This window comes from Musca domestica, unplaced genomic scaffold (genome assembly GCF_030504385.1).
Source record: "Musca domestica strain aabys unplaced genomic scaffold, Musca_domestica.polishedcontigs.V.1.1 33, whole genome shotgun sequence".
In the NCBI taxonomy this organism is placed as follows: Eukaryota; Metazoa; Arthropoda; class Insecta; order Diptera; family Muscidae; genus Musca; species Musca domestica.
In genome coordinates this window covers 4,957,387-4,975,769 of record NW_026712312.1, presented here as the reverse complement: position 1 = coordinate 4,975,769, position 18,383 = coordinate 4,957,387, and the positions used below count along the sequence as shown (strand labels likewise).

At 35.2% G+C, this 18,383-nt stretch overlaps 1 protein-coding gene across 34 annotated transcripts in view; it reads right to left on the bottom strand.

The window, feature by feature from the left end:
* Positions 1 to 18,383, bottom strand: part of LOC101896394 (calcium-activated potassium channel slowpoke) — a 200,434-nt gene that overhangs the window by 155,372 nt on the left and 26,679 nt on the right. For 16 of the 34 annotated variants that reach the window (XM_011293614.3, XM_011293617.3, XM_005182057.4 and 13 more), the window contains exon 1: positions 3,546 to 3,995. The exons of 1 other annotated variant lie outside the window; for it this stretch is intronic. In XM_011293614.3, the coding sequence (XP_011291916.1) occupies positions 3,546 to 3,581 (36 nt within the window). In that variant the 5' untranslated portion in view covers positions 3,582 to 3,995. Of the gene's footprint in view, positions 1 to 3,545; positions 3,998 to 18,383 lie in introns of those variants that run through there. 17 more of the 34 variants (XM_011293618.3, XM_059125402.1, XM_020036248.2 and 14 more) reach the window with 3 other exon arrangements.

Here is an 18,383-nt window from a genome sequence, read left to right as displayed (position 1 = left end):
TAATGTGCCAGGTTTGGACTATATCGACTACTTCCTACACTTTTTTTAAAATAGTTGTACATATTTTTCTGAAAATGTTGAACTTTTATGGATGAGGTAGGATAAAGAGTGGACATCGAATAATTTTTTTTTTTACCTGATTGAAATGTTGTCCCCTTGTGGCGGAGGTATCAAACGGACAGGGTCGAAAAAGTCCATCAGATCTCGAGTTCAGTCAAACATAAAATTATACTTTGTTATAACAGAATCGCTGACTTGTTTCGCATGTTATAAGGATTATAAGTAGCTAAAATATTAACCCTTTGTGGGGGAGGTACCAGAAGGAGGTCTCCAATATTCCATATTTACACATTTTAAAAGAGTTGTAATAACATATTTATTTATTTATTTCACACTTTATAAGAATTAAATACTTATTTCGCATTTTATGAGGGTTATAATTATTTACAATTTTGATCCATTATGTGGGAGGTACCAAAAGAAATGGTCTAATATATAATATCTTCACACCAAATTCTGTGTTAGTTGAAATGTTAGGATTGGCGAAATTTGAAGATAATCGAACTAATGTTTTACATTTTATAAGAATTATTATTATTCAAAATGTTGAGCCTACTTTATTAGGCTCATTATATTAGACAAAGGCTTATTATATTAGACAAATGTTTGCATCAATGTTCCCAAAATATTCCCTCATTTTTTTGATTAGTTTTTCCTCGGCCTTTTTTCGATTTGACGTCTGAAAGTAACATAATATTTCGTTTTAGGCAGTAGGTGTCAAAAGAAGAAATATTCTACACATAATTTCACTATAAATCTCAGAATAAACCATATATCTGCGTATAATAGTTTGTAAGAAAATTACGTTCGAAATGTATGTACTGCAAGTGAAGACTATGTGTACGATTTGTTAATGTTAATTAAACACGTTTCCATTCCGAGTCAAAATCTCCCTTTATATTTTATTTTTTGGAGAAAGTTTCAAAGGAAGAAATATTCTAAATCAAATTTCATTGTGAGTCCCTGAAAAAAAAGAAATTTGTATATTCAATATATACCATGAAAAAAGTATCATCAATTTGTATTACTTGCATAAGTGTTGTGTCTTTACTTTTTTTGCTGTTAATTCAACATACCTCATATGAATTTATGTAAAATTCTCTCACAAAATATCATTTTTGATAGATGAAGTCAAAGACAAAAGTATTCTTCACCAAATTCTACTATAAGTTATCATAGAAAAGAAATGTCCATTTCCACTTCATATCAAAAAAATCAATGTTCAAAGTTCCCAAAAGAAACTGTAAATATTTCCCAATTTTTCTTTTATAAATTTTTCCTTGCATTTTTTTCGAATTTACACCTGAAAGTAACATAAAATTTCATTTTGGGCAGAAAGTGTTAAATATTCTAAAGAAAATTTCACTATAAATCTCAGAATAGACCATACATCTAGCGGAAATAGTTTTTAAGAAAATTAACTTCGAAATCTATGTACTACTAGCAAAAATAATGTGTAAGCTTTTTTATTGTTAATTGTACACGTTTCCAATCCGAGTCTAAATCTTCAATTTTACTTCATTTTTTTGGGATAGTGTCAAAGGAAGAATTATTCTAAATCAAATTAAATTGTGAGTCTCTGAACAAAATAAATGTGTATATTCTGGTACATGTCTTGAAAAATGCGATACATTTTTGTTATTAAACAAGTAAAAAACCTGTAAGTTCAGCCGGGCCGAACTTTGAATACCCTCCACCATTTGGCACAAATTTGACAATTTAAAAAAAAAAGGAAATCCGTTAAAAGTTCTGTTAAAATCTTAAAAATATCGAATGTAGGGTCTATACGACGACGTGGACCTGCATAGGCAATTTTTGTCACAAGCTTTTACAATATTCAAATGCGAGACTTGAAAAAATCTGTTTATAATGTAGCTAAAATCATAAAAATACCGAATATAAGGTGGTACCATGGGGGTTATACCTGACCTGCACAGACAATTTTCTGGCATAGGCTGTAGCATCCATTATGAACTTTAAATTCGAAATTTGAAACAATTCCGGTAAATAATGTCGCTAAAATCATCAAAATACCGAATATCTGTAGGTACCGTTATATTGGGGCTATACGAAGACGTAGACCTACATGGCTCATTTTCTGTCTTGGGATGTAGTATCCATTACGAACTTCAAATTCCAAATTTGAAACAATTCCGGTAAATAATGTCGCTAAAATCATAAAAATACCGCATATCGGGAGGTACCGTTATATGGGGGCTATACGAAGACGTGGATCTACATGTCTCATTTTCAATACCAAAAGTCCTGCAGACATAATACACATTTGAGTAAAATTGTATCAACCTACTTCATTTCGTTCGGAAGCTAGACTGATTTCCACAGACGGACAGAGTCAGTCAGGGGTCTAAAATGTATATTTCGAGGTGTTATTCCGGAATGACAAACTTAAACATACCTTCCATACTATGGTGGAGGGTATAAAAAAGTTGTTTATTTTTGAAACAATTAACACTTTTTGCCAATGCAATCCATTTTTTTATAATTCCACTATACGATAGCTGGATAATATTCAGAATCGTTGTTACAAAAATGACCAATTTTTGATCCACAACATTACATCATGCCTCGTCACAAAATATTTTCCTTGTGCCCATCGTTTGACCTCCGCAATTTTTCAGCAGAATCATTGTTACAAAAATGACCCATTTTCAATCCACAACATTGCATCATGCCTCATCACAAAATATTTTCCTTGTGTCCATCGTTTAACCTCTGCAATTTTTCATTCCCATCTTCAATTTTGTTGCACTCGATTATTAACCCATTTGAACCCATTAATTGTTTCACATTTTTCATAAATTTCCCACTTCATAGCGCCACATTTTTTTAAATTAACACCTTTTTATCTATATTCAGATCTAGCGCACATTTTTTCCCAGACTCTATTCTTACATCAATGCATTCCAGCTGCCAATCTGTTTTATGGCAAAAAATAATAAAAATAAATTTCAATTTATTTTCCAAGAGTTATTGAAATTTATGATCCTATTTCTCCCACTTTAATTAATATTGGCAATAACAACAACAACATTGGCAATCATTATTGTTATTGTTATTATTACAAAAAAAAAAGAAAAAAATGAAGGAATTATTAATAGACCCATAAATGATCTTGAACCAATAAACAGTTATAGATATTCGACGAAGTGCATGGCTGCATTGGGTGGCTGTCAGCCTCTGCCTGCCTTTGGGCCTGCACAAATTTCAGATGACAAATTCTTGGTTTTACATCATCGTGGGCATCATCACCATCAGCGGCATCATCAGCATATCTCGCCGTTTCTTTGGCGCGTTTTGGTGCAGGCAGATAGCCAGCCATGGCATGGCTTTGCCACAATAAACACACTTTGTAAGAATGGGGAAGAAAAATGCTTGTAAGGCAACGAAAAGATGGGACCCGGGGAGGGGGAAACTGGACATAAGGACAAACACAACAAATACGACTGCTAATGCCAAAGACTTACATCAAATGCTTGGTCAAGGTCTGTCAAGTTCGCCATGTCTCACAGCAAAAAAAAAATGAAGAAGAGGAAGAAGAAACGATGGCGTTTGAAGTGCAAAGGAATACGAATCAATAATTTGTTGTTGCTGCTACTGTTGCTGTTGCTGCAACGGCGGCGGCTGCTGCAATTTCACGTTCGGTGTTGTTGTAGTTGCCGTCGAATTGTTGAGGAATTTGTTGTTGGTTTTGTTTTGCATGCATATTTACAAATTTTATTTAATTGTTGGTTTTGTTGTTGTTGCTTTCTTATTTTGTTATTGTATTTGGGTTCAATACGCCAATCGTTGCAATCAAAATGATCAAATTTGGTTGTTACAACAAATTTACATTTTTTCAAATGATGTCATTGTGATTTTATTTTTTTTATTAATAATTTTATTTTTTCAGATTTTCAATTTTTGATAAGCACTATAAATACACATTTTTTGCGTTACATTTTTTTTTTCAAAATATATATTTTTTTCAAATCACTTGTGAGTACTCGGTGGCGTATGATAATTGTGGGGAAACGTGTTCTGTTGACAAAAAATTTTCTTTTTTTTATTTTTCTGAAGTTTTACAAAATTTCAAAAGAAAGACATTCATTCAAAATTGAATCAAGTATTTGATATTGATTATTAGGCAAACCAAAGCCTAGCGTATAAAATTTGGTTCCGCCAATAAATTTTTATTTAAAACAAGTTAAAAAGCAGTAAGTTTGGCCAAGCCGAACTTTGAATATCCTCCACCATTTGGAACGAATTTGGAAATTTAAAAAAAAATGAAATCCATTAAAAATTCTGTTATATTGGGGTCTATACGACGGGGACCTACATAGGCTTTGTTTGTCATAAGCCATTACCATATTCAAATTCGAAACTAGAAATAAACGGTGAATAATGTAGCTAAAAATCATCGTTATATCGGAGCTATACGAAGACGTAGACCTGTATAGGCAATTTTCTGTCACAGACTGTAACATCCATTACGAACTTCAAATACCAAATTTGAAACAATTTCGGTGAGTAATGTACCCCAAAATCGTCAAAATACCGAAAATAGGGAGGTATTGATATATGGGGCCTATACGAAGACGTGGACCTGCATAGATAATTTTTTTAAACCATACATACAATATTTCGCCACACGAACTAGGACTCATTATGACCTACAAATACCAATTTTCAGACAAATCCGTTAAAAAGTTTGGCAAAAATCATCAAAATACAGAATATCGGGAGGTTATATGGGGACTATACCAAAACGTGGACCGATATATCTCAATTCCAATACCAACCATCCTAGACACAATACAAATTGTTCTGATAAATTTTTTGTCACAGACTAGTTCCCATTTCGAACTCTAAATATGTAATTTGAAACTACTCCGGTGAATAATGACACTAAAATCATCAAAATACCGAATTTTGGGAATTACCGTTATATTGGAGCTATACGAAGACCAGAAAATTGTCTATGCAGGTAGACAATTTTCCGTCAAAGGCTGTAGCATCCATTACGAACTTCGAATACGACATCTCAAACAATTTCGGTGAGTATTGTACCTAAAATCGTCAAAATACCGAATATTGGGAGGTACTGATATATGGGGCCTATACGAAGATGTGGACCTGCACAGACAATTTTCTGTCATAGGCTGTAGTATCCATTACGAACTTCAAATACCAAATTTGTAATAATCGACGGAAGTATTTCAGATAAAAGTATTAAAATTTGTGACCCTTCGTGCGTGGAGTACCAGAAAGGGTTAGAAGATACATATATCAACAACAGATCTTGTGTTAGCAAAAATGTTTGTATGTGTGAAATTTGAAGAGATTTCGCTTTCTTTAAGCGTTTTTTTTTAAGCTTGAATCCAATGCGGGGGATGTACAACAAGAATTGCTCCGATCTTTATCATCTTCATAACAGATCTTGTGTTGATGAAAATATTGGAAACGGATGTTAATTTCGCGTTTTATGAGCTTCATGGATATTCCAAAATTTTGGCAGACTTTGGGTTAATAAAAATATTGCCATGTGTATAATTTGAAGAGAGCCGGATGCTTAATTCGGATTTTATGATAGTTTTAATTATTCAAAACTTTGACGCTTTGTGGGGGAGGTACCAGAAGAAATAGTCCGATCTCTACCAACTTTATAACAAATCTCCTATTAATGGAAATATTGCGATGTACCAAGTCTGAATGGGATCGGATGTTAAAATGTTGACCCTTTGTGGGGGAGGTACCAGAAGAAGTGGACTGATATATTCCATCTTCACACCAGACCATGGGTCAATAAAAATATTGTCATGTGTTTAATGTCAAGAGAACCGGATGCATATTTGGATTTTATGATCGTTTTGGTTATTCAAAACTTTGACCCTTTGTGGGTGAGGTCCAGAAGAAATGGTCCGACCTCTTTCCACCAGATCTTGTGTTGATAGAAATATTGAGCCTAGTCTGAATGGAATCGGATGCTAATTTCACGTTTTATGAGGATCATGGATAATCAACATTTTGAACCTTTGTGGGAAGGCACCACAAGGAGTGGGCCGATATGTTCCATCTTCACACCAGACCCTGGGTTAATAAAAATATTGTGATGTGTGTAATTTTAAGATAATCGGACACTTATATCACATATTATAAGAGTTATAATTAGTCAAAATTTAGACCCTTTGCAGGGGAGGTACTTGAGGGAGTGAACCTATGAGGCACGTTGTGGCCGTATCCTCTGTAGCCATATGACTGAGGGTATAAAAATTGAAACTTAAAATGTGTACATAAAGTTTTTTCTAGGAATATATTGTGTCTCCTCAAACCTGCTCACATCGAAAATTCAGTCAAAAAACGAGGCTATACCACTCTTTGAATAAATCGAATATCGGCCAGGTTACACACAATCTCACTACCAAATGTCTAAAATGTGTGTCTAAAATCTGACCTTTTATGATTATTCCAGTAACGTTTGGAAGTTTTTTATTGGACGAGAATAGGAATTAGAAATAAGATTTCCGAGCTCATACCGATATGGTTACGTATCGAATTTATAATAAAATTAATATGAACTTTTGTTCAGTTTATTTAATTGGCCTGACAACAAATCCTATTAAAATTGGCAAAAAAAACCCCTTGGATGTAGTTTGATTTTGCCGAAATAAAAAAGGGCTCAGGTCAAATTCATCCAAATATCCTAATCCTGACATTAATAGACACCAAATTTCAAGATTTCAGCTCCATTCCTTCAATCATTACCAAATTTAGTACGACTTTGTACATTTGTAAATTTCCAAAAATTATAGTACACATTTGAAAAACTACTTCCAGACACCAACAGCGACATCTATATAAATTTCAGGATTTCATCTCTATTCCTTCTCCCGATACCAAATTTAGCACCACTTAATACTTTTTGTAGAAATATAAAACACACATTTATAAAAATCACCTCTGCATCTCTTTACCAAATACCAACAGAGATCTCAATGGCAAATTTCAGGATTCTAGCCCTTTCCCTTTACTAAGTTCCAAATTTAGTACCAATTAGTACTTTTTGTACAATCCTAGTACACATTTTCAGAACCACCTCCATATCTTAACCACAGAACACCAACAGTGACATCTTTATTTAATTTAAGGATTTCAGCTCTATGCCTACTACTTTTCGAATATTTCCGAATCTACCTCAATATCTAAATTCTGGTTACCAACAGACACCTCAATATCAAATTTGAGAATTCCAGCTCTATCCCTTCACCGAATTTTAGAATTTAGAAATTTAGAACTACTTAATACTTTTCGAATTTCAGCTCTAACCCTTCGCCCAATACCAATTATGGTACCATTTAGTACTTTTCGTTCAAATGTAGGACGCATTTCCAAACCACCAAATCTCAATACCAAGAGAGATCCAATATCAAATTTCGGAATTCCAGCTCCATTTTATTCTCTAATGCTGCAAGAAAAGTTTGACCTCGCATTTCAATTTTAAAAATGACATCTCATACTCATATCGAATTTTCATTACACATCTCCCGCACATTCGGTTTCCAGTTTTTTTTTTTTTTTTGCCAGCTGTTTATGTTTATTTTAATAATTCTGATGTGAATTGCTTCGTTCCATTCATTCATTCATTCATTAAACTGGACAGAAACTAATATTTATTTATTTACATCCTCTTTTTATGATTTTCGTCTCGATAGGTTTTGTATATTTTTCCACACAATTTTCTTTTGTTTGTTTTTTCTTCGGCAGATTATTTGTTTGTTTGTTCTGCTCAAAGAGGAAATGAAGATGGGTGAATATCATAGCATTATGATGGAGTTTGGGGCAGGGGAATTTTAGCATGAAAAAATTGGATTGGAAATTGCAACTAGTGAAAAAAGTTTTCAGCAATTTGTAGATTTTTCGAAGGAAATTTTAGAGGAAAATTTTTTTTTTATTTCTTCAATTCAGACTACATTCCACAAAAAATCGTATTTGTAATTCAATTTTTTTTTTAAATTACAGGGAAAATCCAGCAAAATATAGAAGTAGAGCTAAAAGGAAGACACGTTTATCGGCATTTTAAACGTTGGCATCGAAAAGTAACCAAAATAGAGGGGGCAAATTTCGCCCCTCTTCTACACTTTTGGATATTTTCGGAATAAAATTCCACAGAATCCATGCCTTTTTGGCACATAATGTCTTCGGCAATATGGTAGATAAAAATGCGGGAAATATTTCGGTTGGAATTTTTAACCCTCAAGCGAGCCAAGAAACGGGTCTTTTTGGTCATTCATTTAGAAAATTGTTAAAAACTTAGTTTAAACGAGATCGCATCAAGTCAAAATATTCCACAAAATTATTTGTCATAAAATTCTACTATAGATCCTACAAGTCGTCAAAAGTCCGAATCTTATATAAACGCCAGAAATTCACATACAGAGTGAGATAAAAAACTTCAACCAACTTCGGACTGCTGTCATTTCTAAGCCACTCGTCCGAAAACTGTTAAAATTATTCCAGTGAGAGCTCGTTATATTGTTTATAAGCGCACAAAAGCATTTTGGAGAGAATTTTCCAGAATATAAGTTATTCGAGATGGAATTCAAGCGTGATAGTGTGATTTCTTTATATATTTGTCTGGAAAACCACAAGTGGCTATCGTTAGAGCACTGACGAATTTGGTTTTCTCCGAGAACACATTCGTTGTCCAGCAGTTTGTAAACAAACAAACTGATCGGGTCTACTTGCCAAAGAGGTTGATCACCAGAACTCAAGCGCCGGCCATGGTGATGGTGTGGGCAGCCATAACAGCCCATGGTCGCTCTCCGCGCTTATTAATCGACCGTGACATCAGAATAAATGCCGAATATTATCGCAAAATCTCCGGATACCAATCCTTTGGACTTTTGTGTCTGGATTTGTTTTGTAAAGCAAGGGTGGCACTAAAAAATACCAAAGCAAGCGCTTCGCCGGGAATGGGCCAAACATTCAGGCAGCAGAGCAACATTCGGTTAACGTGTGACGGTTTCATTGGCTTTTAGAAGGCCATAATTCGTCCCAAAGGTGACCAATTCGAACAAATCTAAACATATTCTAAACTTTGATGCTATTTCCGACATTTTTTGCTTTCATTCAATAAAATATAAAAAAAGCATTAAGTTCGGCCAGGCCGAACTTTTAATACCCTCCACCTTAGGGTAAAGGAAACATTAGAACCCATTGTGACCCATAAATATTGAATATCGGGAGGTACCGCTATATTGGGCTATACAAAAGCGTGAACCCATACATACAATGTTTCGGCACCGGAGCTAGAACCCATTATGACCAACAAATACCAATTTTTATACAAATCCGTGAAAAAAATGTGACAAAAACCTTCAAAATACCATTATATGGGGAGATACCATTAGGCTACACCGAAGCGTGTACTTATACATACAATGTTTTGCCTCTGGAGGAAGAACACATTATGATCAACAAATACCAATTTTTAGACAAATCCGTGAAAAAATGTGGAACAAATCGTCAAAATATCGAATATTGGGAGGTTATATGGGGACTATACCAAAACGTGGACCGATATATCTCATTTTCAATACCAACCATCATAGACGCAATACAAATTGTTCTGCTAAATTTTGACGCTCTACGTTAAATAATGTGGGCTGTATCGTGATTTCAACAGACAGACAGACGGATATCGTTAAATCGACTAAGAATGCTGATTATGAATATATATATACATTATGGGGTCTACGACGAATATTTAGGGATGTTACAAAAATTAAAAATTATGGCGTTTGACTTTGTTGCAGTTTTTTATCTCACCCTGTGTACACATTTCCTGGCAATTAGGTAAGGTTTAGACCTTTGACGTCTTCTGGGACCCTTAGTAGAATTTTATGACAAATAGTTTTGTAGAATATTTTGATTAGCTACGATCCTGTTAAAAGGTAGTTTTTAATGATTTTTCAAAAGAAGTACCAAAAAGACCTCTTTCTTGGCTCGCTTGAGGGTTAAAATGTTTGAACAAAATATTTCCCAAAATTTGATATTTACCAGCAGATATCAGATACAGCCTAGCAATTCATAGACCAAATTTTATCAAGAGATTAGATCTTATTTCAGATTTGAGATCAGATCTTATTTCAGCTACCATATATATCTTCATCCGATTTTAGGTTTCTTGTGCACCAAATGGCTAATATCAGTCCAAAAGGTGTAAATTTTGCTACATCCGACCGAATTCAGCCAACAAACATGTGCTTTAAATTTTGTGGAAATCAGTTCAGATATAGCTATAGCTTCCATATATATGTTTATCCGATTTTGATGTTTAAGTCCCCTTACTTTCGTAATATACAGCCCCATAAAAATGATATTTGGTACCAGATATTAGATTCAGCCTAGCAATACATGATTTAAATTTTTTTCAAGATCGGATCAGATTTGGATATAGCTTCCCTATATTCTTCTTCGGCCGATTTTAGGTTTCTTATACACCAAATGGCTAATTTCAGCCCAAAGTGAGTGAAGAGTTGCACTTCCGAACGAATTCATTCTGGAAGTTAACATTTAAAACTTGGTGAAAATCGGTTCAGATATAGCTCTGGCTCCTTATATAGGTTTCATCCGATTTGGTGTTTAAATCTCCAACTTTCGGAATATGCACTCTACCATAATCATATGTTTTGCCAGATATTTCATAGAGCTCAGAAATGCCCAATATAACCCTCTCTTTTCCGAGAGCTCTACTAAATATGCATAGAGGTGCAGGGTATCATATAGTCGGCCCCGCCCGTCTTATGAGTTTTCCTTACTGGTTAAGCTATAATTTCATATTCCGCTGGATTTTCGCCTGTAATTATTTGTTGGTGTAGCCCAGTCTTGTAGACCCAACTGAAGGTGTTTGACAGTGAAGCAAAACACGCAACGTGCGGGAGCTGTTAAAGCCAGTGTTGCCAAAAAGAAAAATAATAACAAAAAAAATTACCCTCTATAAATTGTGGGATCCTTGTGGATTCAGAAAATTCCCACCCTGCCTGGTTTAAAGTTCAAATAAAACGTGTGACGTCACATAGATTTTTCTTTTATAAAAAAAAAAAAATATCAACAAGACCCAAGCGAAATAACGCCGCTCATCCGAACATAATTGTGTAGGCATTTTAATCGTTAATGATGTGTCGTTTGCGCGTTTGTTTTTCGATACAAAAATAGCAACAAACAAAAATTCGTTATTTATATGCGACAACAAAACGCTCACATGCGGGACAAAAGGGCAAAAAAAAAAATACCAACAGCAATGGCCAGAGTTTGGGAAGGAAAACAACAACCAAAAAAATATTGGCGGGCAACGAACGGAGTAGAGAGTCGTTCAAACCACCACAAAAGAAAAAAAAAAAAAAAAAAAAAACTATGAGTGAAAATAATTTTCACAATGATAGCAACAACAAAACAAACAAGAAAAGTCTTCGGCGACATAAAAAAAAACAAAAACAAAATAACAGAACGCTTTGCGTAGAAGGCACTGCTGGGTTGGGTGACTGACTGACTGCCTGCCTGCCTCGCTTGCCATACGACAATATAACAGTGACGTCGTTGTGGTCGTTTTCTGTTAGGCGGCTGCTTCTGCTGGTTGTTGGTGTTGTTGCTGTTGTTTTTGGGGGTCTTAACAGAAAGTGACAAGTGCAGAGCAGGTTGACACACTCACTCACAGATTATTTACGCCATCCGCGTACCACACACACACACGCACACACAATGTCACACACAGATGGTCGCGAGGCAACACACTATTTCAGAATTTTTAATTTTTTCAATATTTTTTTAATTTGAAATATTTTCTTAAAATTTTTAAAAAAAATAAGGGGCTAGAATTTTGAAAATTTCCTCATCTTCGTCGTTTGTCACTGATGCGTTCCGCTTTTGTTATCCAACAGAAAAATTCAAAATTCGATTTCAAGAACCACCAACTCGACCCGACGATTGCTCTGGCCAAACTGAACAGAATTTTCAGTGTTTTTTTCGACAAAAAAAAATTTCCCTTTTTTGCCGTTTGTTGTTGCTGAGACGCTGACGATGTACGCCAACAGCTTGCTTGCTTGCTTGCCTGCGTTCGCCGTCGTCTGCTCGCATCGAAAAGCTACGAAAACTTTACACGAATGTGGTCTCCTCCTCATGGCTTGGCCAATTCGTCTCTCCTTAATGTATGCAAAAAACAAAAAATTATTAGCAACAAAAACAAAAAAAAAACACAATTCCTTCCATAAAGACACCCAAATGACCGGAACGGCCTCAATCCAGGGAGGGAGGTGGTATGCAGGCCTGGCATTTTATTATCCTCTCATGAAATGACAAACTCAAATTAAAAATGTTTAAATGACAAGATTCTGACAAAAAAAAAAAAAAAAAAACAAAACTAAAATGTTAGTCCCGCACAAAAACAATAACAATAACCTAACTTATATTAATAATCACTTAAACACGTAAGACTTGGAACGGAATATTAGACGGAAAAAAGGTCAGCACAGGACAGAGTGCGCGCGCCTTTTTTAATATTTTTTTTTATTTTTGGCTTAACTTGGCTACCACCAAACTACAGGGTGAGATGGAAAAAATTCTGCAACAAAACCAAACGCCATGAATTTTTAATTTTTTTTATGTAATTTTTTTGAAAGAAAGCAAAAAATGTCGGAAATAGCCTCAAATTTTAGAAAAAGTTTAGATTTGTTCGAATTGGTCAGCTTTGGCACGAATTATGGCCTCCAGATGGCTAATGAAACCGTCACACGCTGCCCGAATGTTGCTTTGCGGTATTTTGACCCATTCCCGGCGAAGCGCTTGCTTGAGGTGATCGAGACTTTGGTATTTTTTAGTGCCGCCCTAGCTTTGAAAAAAAATCCAGTCAATATAGTCCAACGGATTGGTATCCGGAGGTTTTGGTTGAGGTGGAAATGAAGCGAGGGACCTCATTTTGTAAACATTCTTGGGTGGCGCGTGCTGAGTACGATAGTGCTGAGTCCTGTTGGAATGTCCAAGGTCTGCGGCCAAAATGTTTGCGTGCCTCTGGAGGATTTAATACACCCTCCAGAATATTTTCGCGATAATATCGGTATTTATTCTGATGCCATGGTCGATTAATATGAGCGGAGAACGAACTTTGGCTGTTATGAAGGCCCACATATCACGATTGCCGGCGCTTGAGTTCTGGTGGCCAACCGAAGGGGTGCACATTTTCAGCTGACCTCTTTGGCAAGTAAACCCGAGCGGATCATTTTGTTTGTTTACAAACTACTGGACAACGAACGTTTTCTCATCGGAGACGTAAAAAACCAAATTCGACAGTTCACAACTTTCGGCCAAGCGAAGCAACTCTTCAGCCTTTTTGAGTCTATTTTCTTTCTGTTGCGATGTAAGTTCTTGCACTTTTTGGAATTTCAATGGCTTTACCCCGAGCTCATTTGTCAATATTTGCCGAATGGAATATTGCCATATGTTCAGCTCACGAGCCATTTTTCGGCCACTGTGCTTCTTAATTTTTCGAACCATTTCTGCCGATGTTGCTATTTTCTTCCCTCACACTTCCTTGACGTCGGGCTACGCTACAAGTATCACGGTAACAAGCGATGGAAGGAGACGCAAAAGATTAGTTCACACTTAAATGCTGGAGTGCTCTAACGATAGCCACTTGCGGTTTTCTAGACAAATATAAAGAAATCACCCAATCACGTTTGAATTCCATCACGAATAACTTTTTTTCTGGAAAATTCTCACCAAAATTCTCTTGTAAAAAATTTAATAAGTTGTCACTGGAATAATTTTAACAGCTGTCGTACAAGTGGCTTAGAAATGCCAGCAGTCTGAAGATGGTTGCAGTTTTTTCATCTCACCCTACATTTTGCCTGGAAACCAAGAGGATCTTGTAAAATAATAATAAAAAATGGCAAATATTCCGAAATTCCTTCACACCCCAAGTCCAAAGACAAGGGAGATTCATGCCAACACAAAATAAACGTGCTAAAAAAAAAATCCAAAAGATAATAACAAGACAAAATGTCACAGTATCATGCGAACGAGCAGGCGAACAACCCAATGAATGAACCCCACAAAAAAAGTTTCCAACAAATACGCATTTTATTTATTTCCTTGTTTGTGTATGTGTGTGAGTTGTAAAATTATTCTAGGATATTACCATTGGCCCCATTACGTTCACTTCTCTCCTCCTCCCTCTCCCTCTCTCTCCCCCACCTGCTTTGCAAATACCCAGCTAGCTAATGACAATAGTTCAATTAACCCATTACCCGTGTTTATTTATGTGTCTTGTAATATTTATTCGCTATTTTACATTCAAACGTTAAACGCAATATTTGCCTTGACCTCTATGCGCAACCTATTTGCAGATAATAGGTCTGTTCGTATATGTATGTGAATTATAAATTACAAATTCATTATAAATTTCAAATGCTTTTTTGAAAGAAAACGAGGATGCCGCTTTCTTAAGAGAAATATAGAGATAGAGAGAGAAAGAGAGAGAGTAAAGGCGTCATTAAGTTCCATCTGGTTGAAATGTTTATATCCTGCACCATGTGAACACTTGATTTATGGCCAAAGTCCCTGAAATTTTAGAGTTCCCATATATGGAGGCTATGTCTACCTTCAATTTTTTTTTTTTTTTTGGAAAATAAATTAAATCTATTCAGAGAATCGGAAATTTCAATTCCAAAATACCGAAAATCGTGGACCACAATTTGAGGACTACCAAAGAGACAGCCACATATCAAATACCAGTTCTATTGAGACAACATCGAAATATAATTTTTTTGTCTTCGTATAGCCCCCATATAACGGTACCTACGATTATTTTAATGAATTTAGCGACATTAGCGACTGGGACTGTTTCAAATTTTGTATTTAAAGCTCGTAATGGCAACTACAGCCTATAACAAACAAGTTAAAAAGCAGTAAGTTCGGCCAGGCCGAACTTTGAATACCCTCCACCATTTGGAACGAATTTGACAATTAAATCCTCAAAAAATTCTGTTAAAATTTTAAAAATACCGAATATAGCCGTTATATTGGTGTCTATACGACGTGGCACCCACAGGCATTGTTTGTCATAAGTCATTACCAAATTCAAATTCGGAACTTGAAATAAACGGTAAATAATGTAACTAAAATCATCAAAATATCGTATATAGGGAGGTACCGTTATATCAGAGCTGTGCGAAGACCTGGACCAGCATAGACAATTTTCTGTCATAGGCTGTAGCATCCATTACGAACTTCAAATACCACATTTCAAACAATTTCGGTGAGTATTGTACCTAAACTCGTCAAAATACCGAATATAGGGAGGTACTGGTATATGGGGGCTCTATACGAAGACCTGGACCTGCATAGACAATTTTCTGTCACAGACTGCAGTTTCTATTACGAACTCTAAATGCGTAATTAAAAAAAAAATCCGGTGAATAATGACGCTAAAATCATCAAAATACCGAATATCGGGAGGTACCGTTATATGAGGGTTATACGAAGACGAGGACATGCACAGAAATTTTTCTGTCTTAGGCTGTAGTATCCATTTCGAACTTTAAATACCAAATTTGAAACAATTCCGGTAAATAATGTCGCTAAAATCATAAAAATTCCGAATATCGGGAGGTACCGTTATATGGGGGCTATATGAAAACGTGGACCTACATGGCCCATTTACGAACCTAACCTACCTACTGGCAAAATAAACATGTGTGCAAAATTTTAGCCTTCTATCTCAATTCGTTCGAAAGATAGACAGACAGACAGACAGTCGGACATGGCTAAATCGTCTTAGAATTTTACGCTGATCAAGAATATATATACTTTGTTGGGTCTGACATGAGTATTTCGATGAGTTACAAACGGAATGACAAAATGAATATACCCTCCATAGTATTGTGGAGGGTATAAACATTACATATGCAAACCCACGTATAGGCCTCATATATCGGTACCTCCCATAATTCGATATTTGCATGATTTTAGCGACATTATTTACCGGAATAGTTTCAATTTTTCATATTTGAAGTTCACTATGGATACTACAACCTATGATAAAAAAATTGTCTATGTAGGATCTCGCCTTCGCATGGGCCCACATATAACGGTACCTCCCCTTATTCGGTATTTTAATGATGTAAGCGACATTATTAATCGGAATTGTTTCAAATTTCGTATTTGAAATTCGGAATCACTACTACAGCCAATGACAAAAAAGTCGCACAATAGACCTATGAAATAATTTTATTTACATTTTTAAAATTAATCGCTTGCATATTCTGAAATATTCCCCCGAGGCCCTCAAAAAATTCTTCCCAAAACCAAGATTTTCAGACCTGAATTATCAGTATTTTTTTAAATCCATAATTTTTGGGCATTAAATTTGGTTAACAAACTCAGAATGTCCTTGAAAAAAAGAATAGTTTTTAACCGGAAATCTTAAAAACATAAAAAAATGATAACAACAACAAGAAATGTTGAACAATACTTTTAAATGGAGACAAAAATACATCCAAGATTCTAAAACTGGAACTGTTTGAAATTCTTAAAATCCACGATTCGTGAGCAGGAAGTTTCGATCTTGGTCAAAAATAGTTGAAATATATTTTACTTTTAAATCCACGATTCATGGACGATAAGTTCTAAAAACACATTTTTAAAAAATTTACGATTCTTCAAAATAATGTGTTTGACAATTTATTTACAATAAAAAAACCAATATTCTTGGTCTCTTTGGCCCAAATTCGTTTCAGGATTTTCATTTGAAGACGATCTAGGGGTGTGTGTACGTCCAGCAATCTGACTGATTGGTGCGCATGATAACTTTCGAAGGAAGTATCCGATTTAGTCCAAACCTGGTACATCGTAATATTATTGTCAAACTTAGATCGAATTCGGAGATGGGCAATATCGGTCCACTTCTTCCGGTATCTCCTACACAAAATGTCAATATTTTCAAAGAAAAAAATTTAATGCACAGAAAGAGAAAGAATAATCAGATTTTGCTCCAATTTTGCGAATAATAATATTTTCATCAGTGCAAGGTCGGGCGCAAAAATGGAAAACGGTCCACACCATAAGGTACCTCTTCCACAAAGAGTCAAAATTTTCAATAATTATAACTCATATAATATTTTCAATAGTTATAACTCATATAATATATGATGTAAGTGTCCGATTATCGTGAAGTTACACACATCTCAATATTTTTATTAACACAAGGTCTAATGTGAAAATGGTATATATTTGTCCACTCCTTCTGGTATCTCCCCACAACCGGTAAAAAATGTTGAATACCCATGGAGCTTATAAAATGCGAAATTAACATCCGATTCCATTCAGACTTGGCACATCTCAATATTTTCATCAATACAATATTTGTTACAAAGATGGTAGAGTTCGGACCATTCCTTCTGGTACCTCTCCCACAAAGAGTCAAAGTTTTTAATAATCAAAACGAACATAAAATCCGAAATAAGCATCCGGTCCTCTTCATATTTCACACATCCCATTATTTCTACTAACACAAGATCTGCCGTGAAGATGGAATATATCGATCCACTTCTTCAGGCAAACTCGGATTATTGCATCTCTTTCTGTACAGTTTTTTTTTTTTTTTTTTGAAAATTTCGACCTTTTGTGAGGGAGGTATCAGAAGAAGTGGACCGATATATTCCATCTTAACACCAGACCTTGGATTGATAAAAATATTGTGAAGTGCTCAATTTCAAGACAATCGGACTCTTACATCACATTTTATAATAGTTGTAATTGTTCAAAATTTTGACCCTTTGTGTGGGAGGTACTTGATAGAGTTTGCCGATATTGTCCATTTTCGCACCTGACGAAACACTGACGCAAATATTAGGATTTGCAAAGTTGGAGCAAAATCGGATTATCCTTTCTCATTCTGTGCAAAATATATAATTTTTTAAAATTGAGACCTTTTGTGGGGGAGGAACCAGAAGGAGTGAACCGATATTGGCTATCTCCGAACTCGATCTAATTTGACAATAATATTACGATGAACCAAGTTTGGATCAAATCGAATACTCCCTTTGAGAGTTATTGTGCGCATCAGTCAGCCAGACAGACAGACGGACGGAGATCGACTCCAAATGTCCTGAAATGGATTTGGTCCCAAAAGACCTAGGGTCTAAAACATTAATTTTGTCTAGGCACGCTTTGAACCTATCAAATGATATATACCCTCTCTAGCCATATGGCTGATGGTATAATTATATTAGACCTTAATTACAAGAAGCCATAACACCATAATCAGACCAATG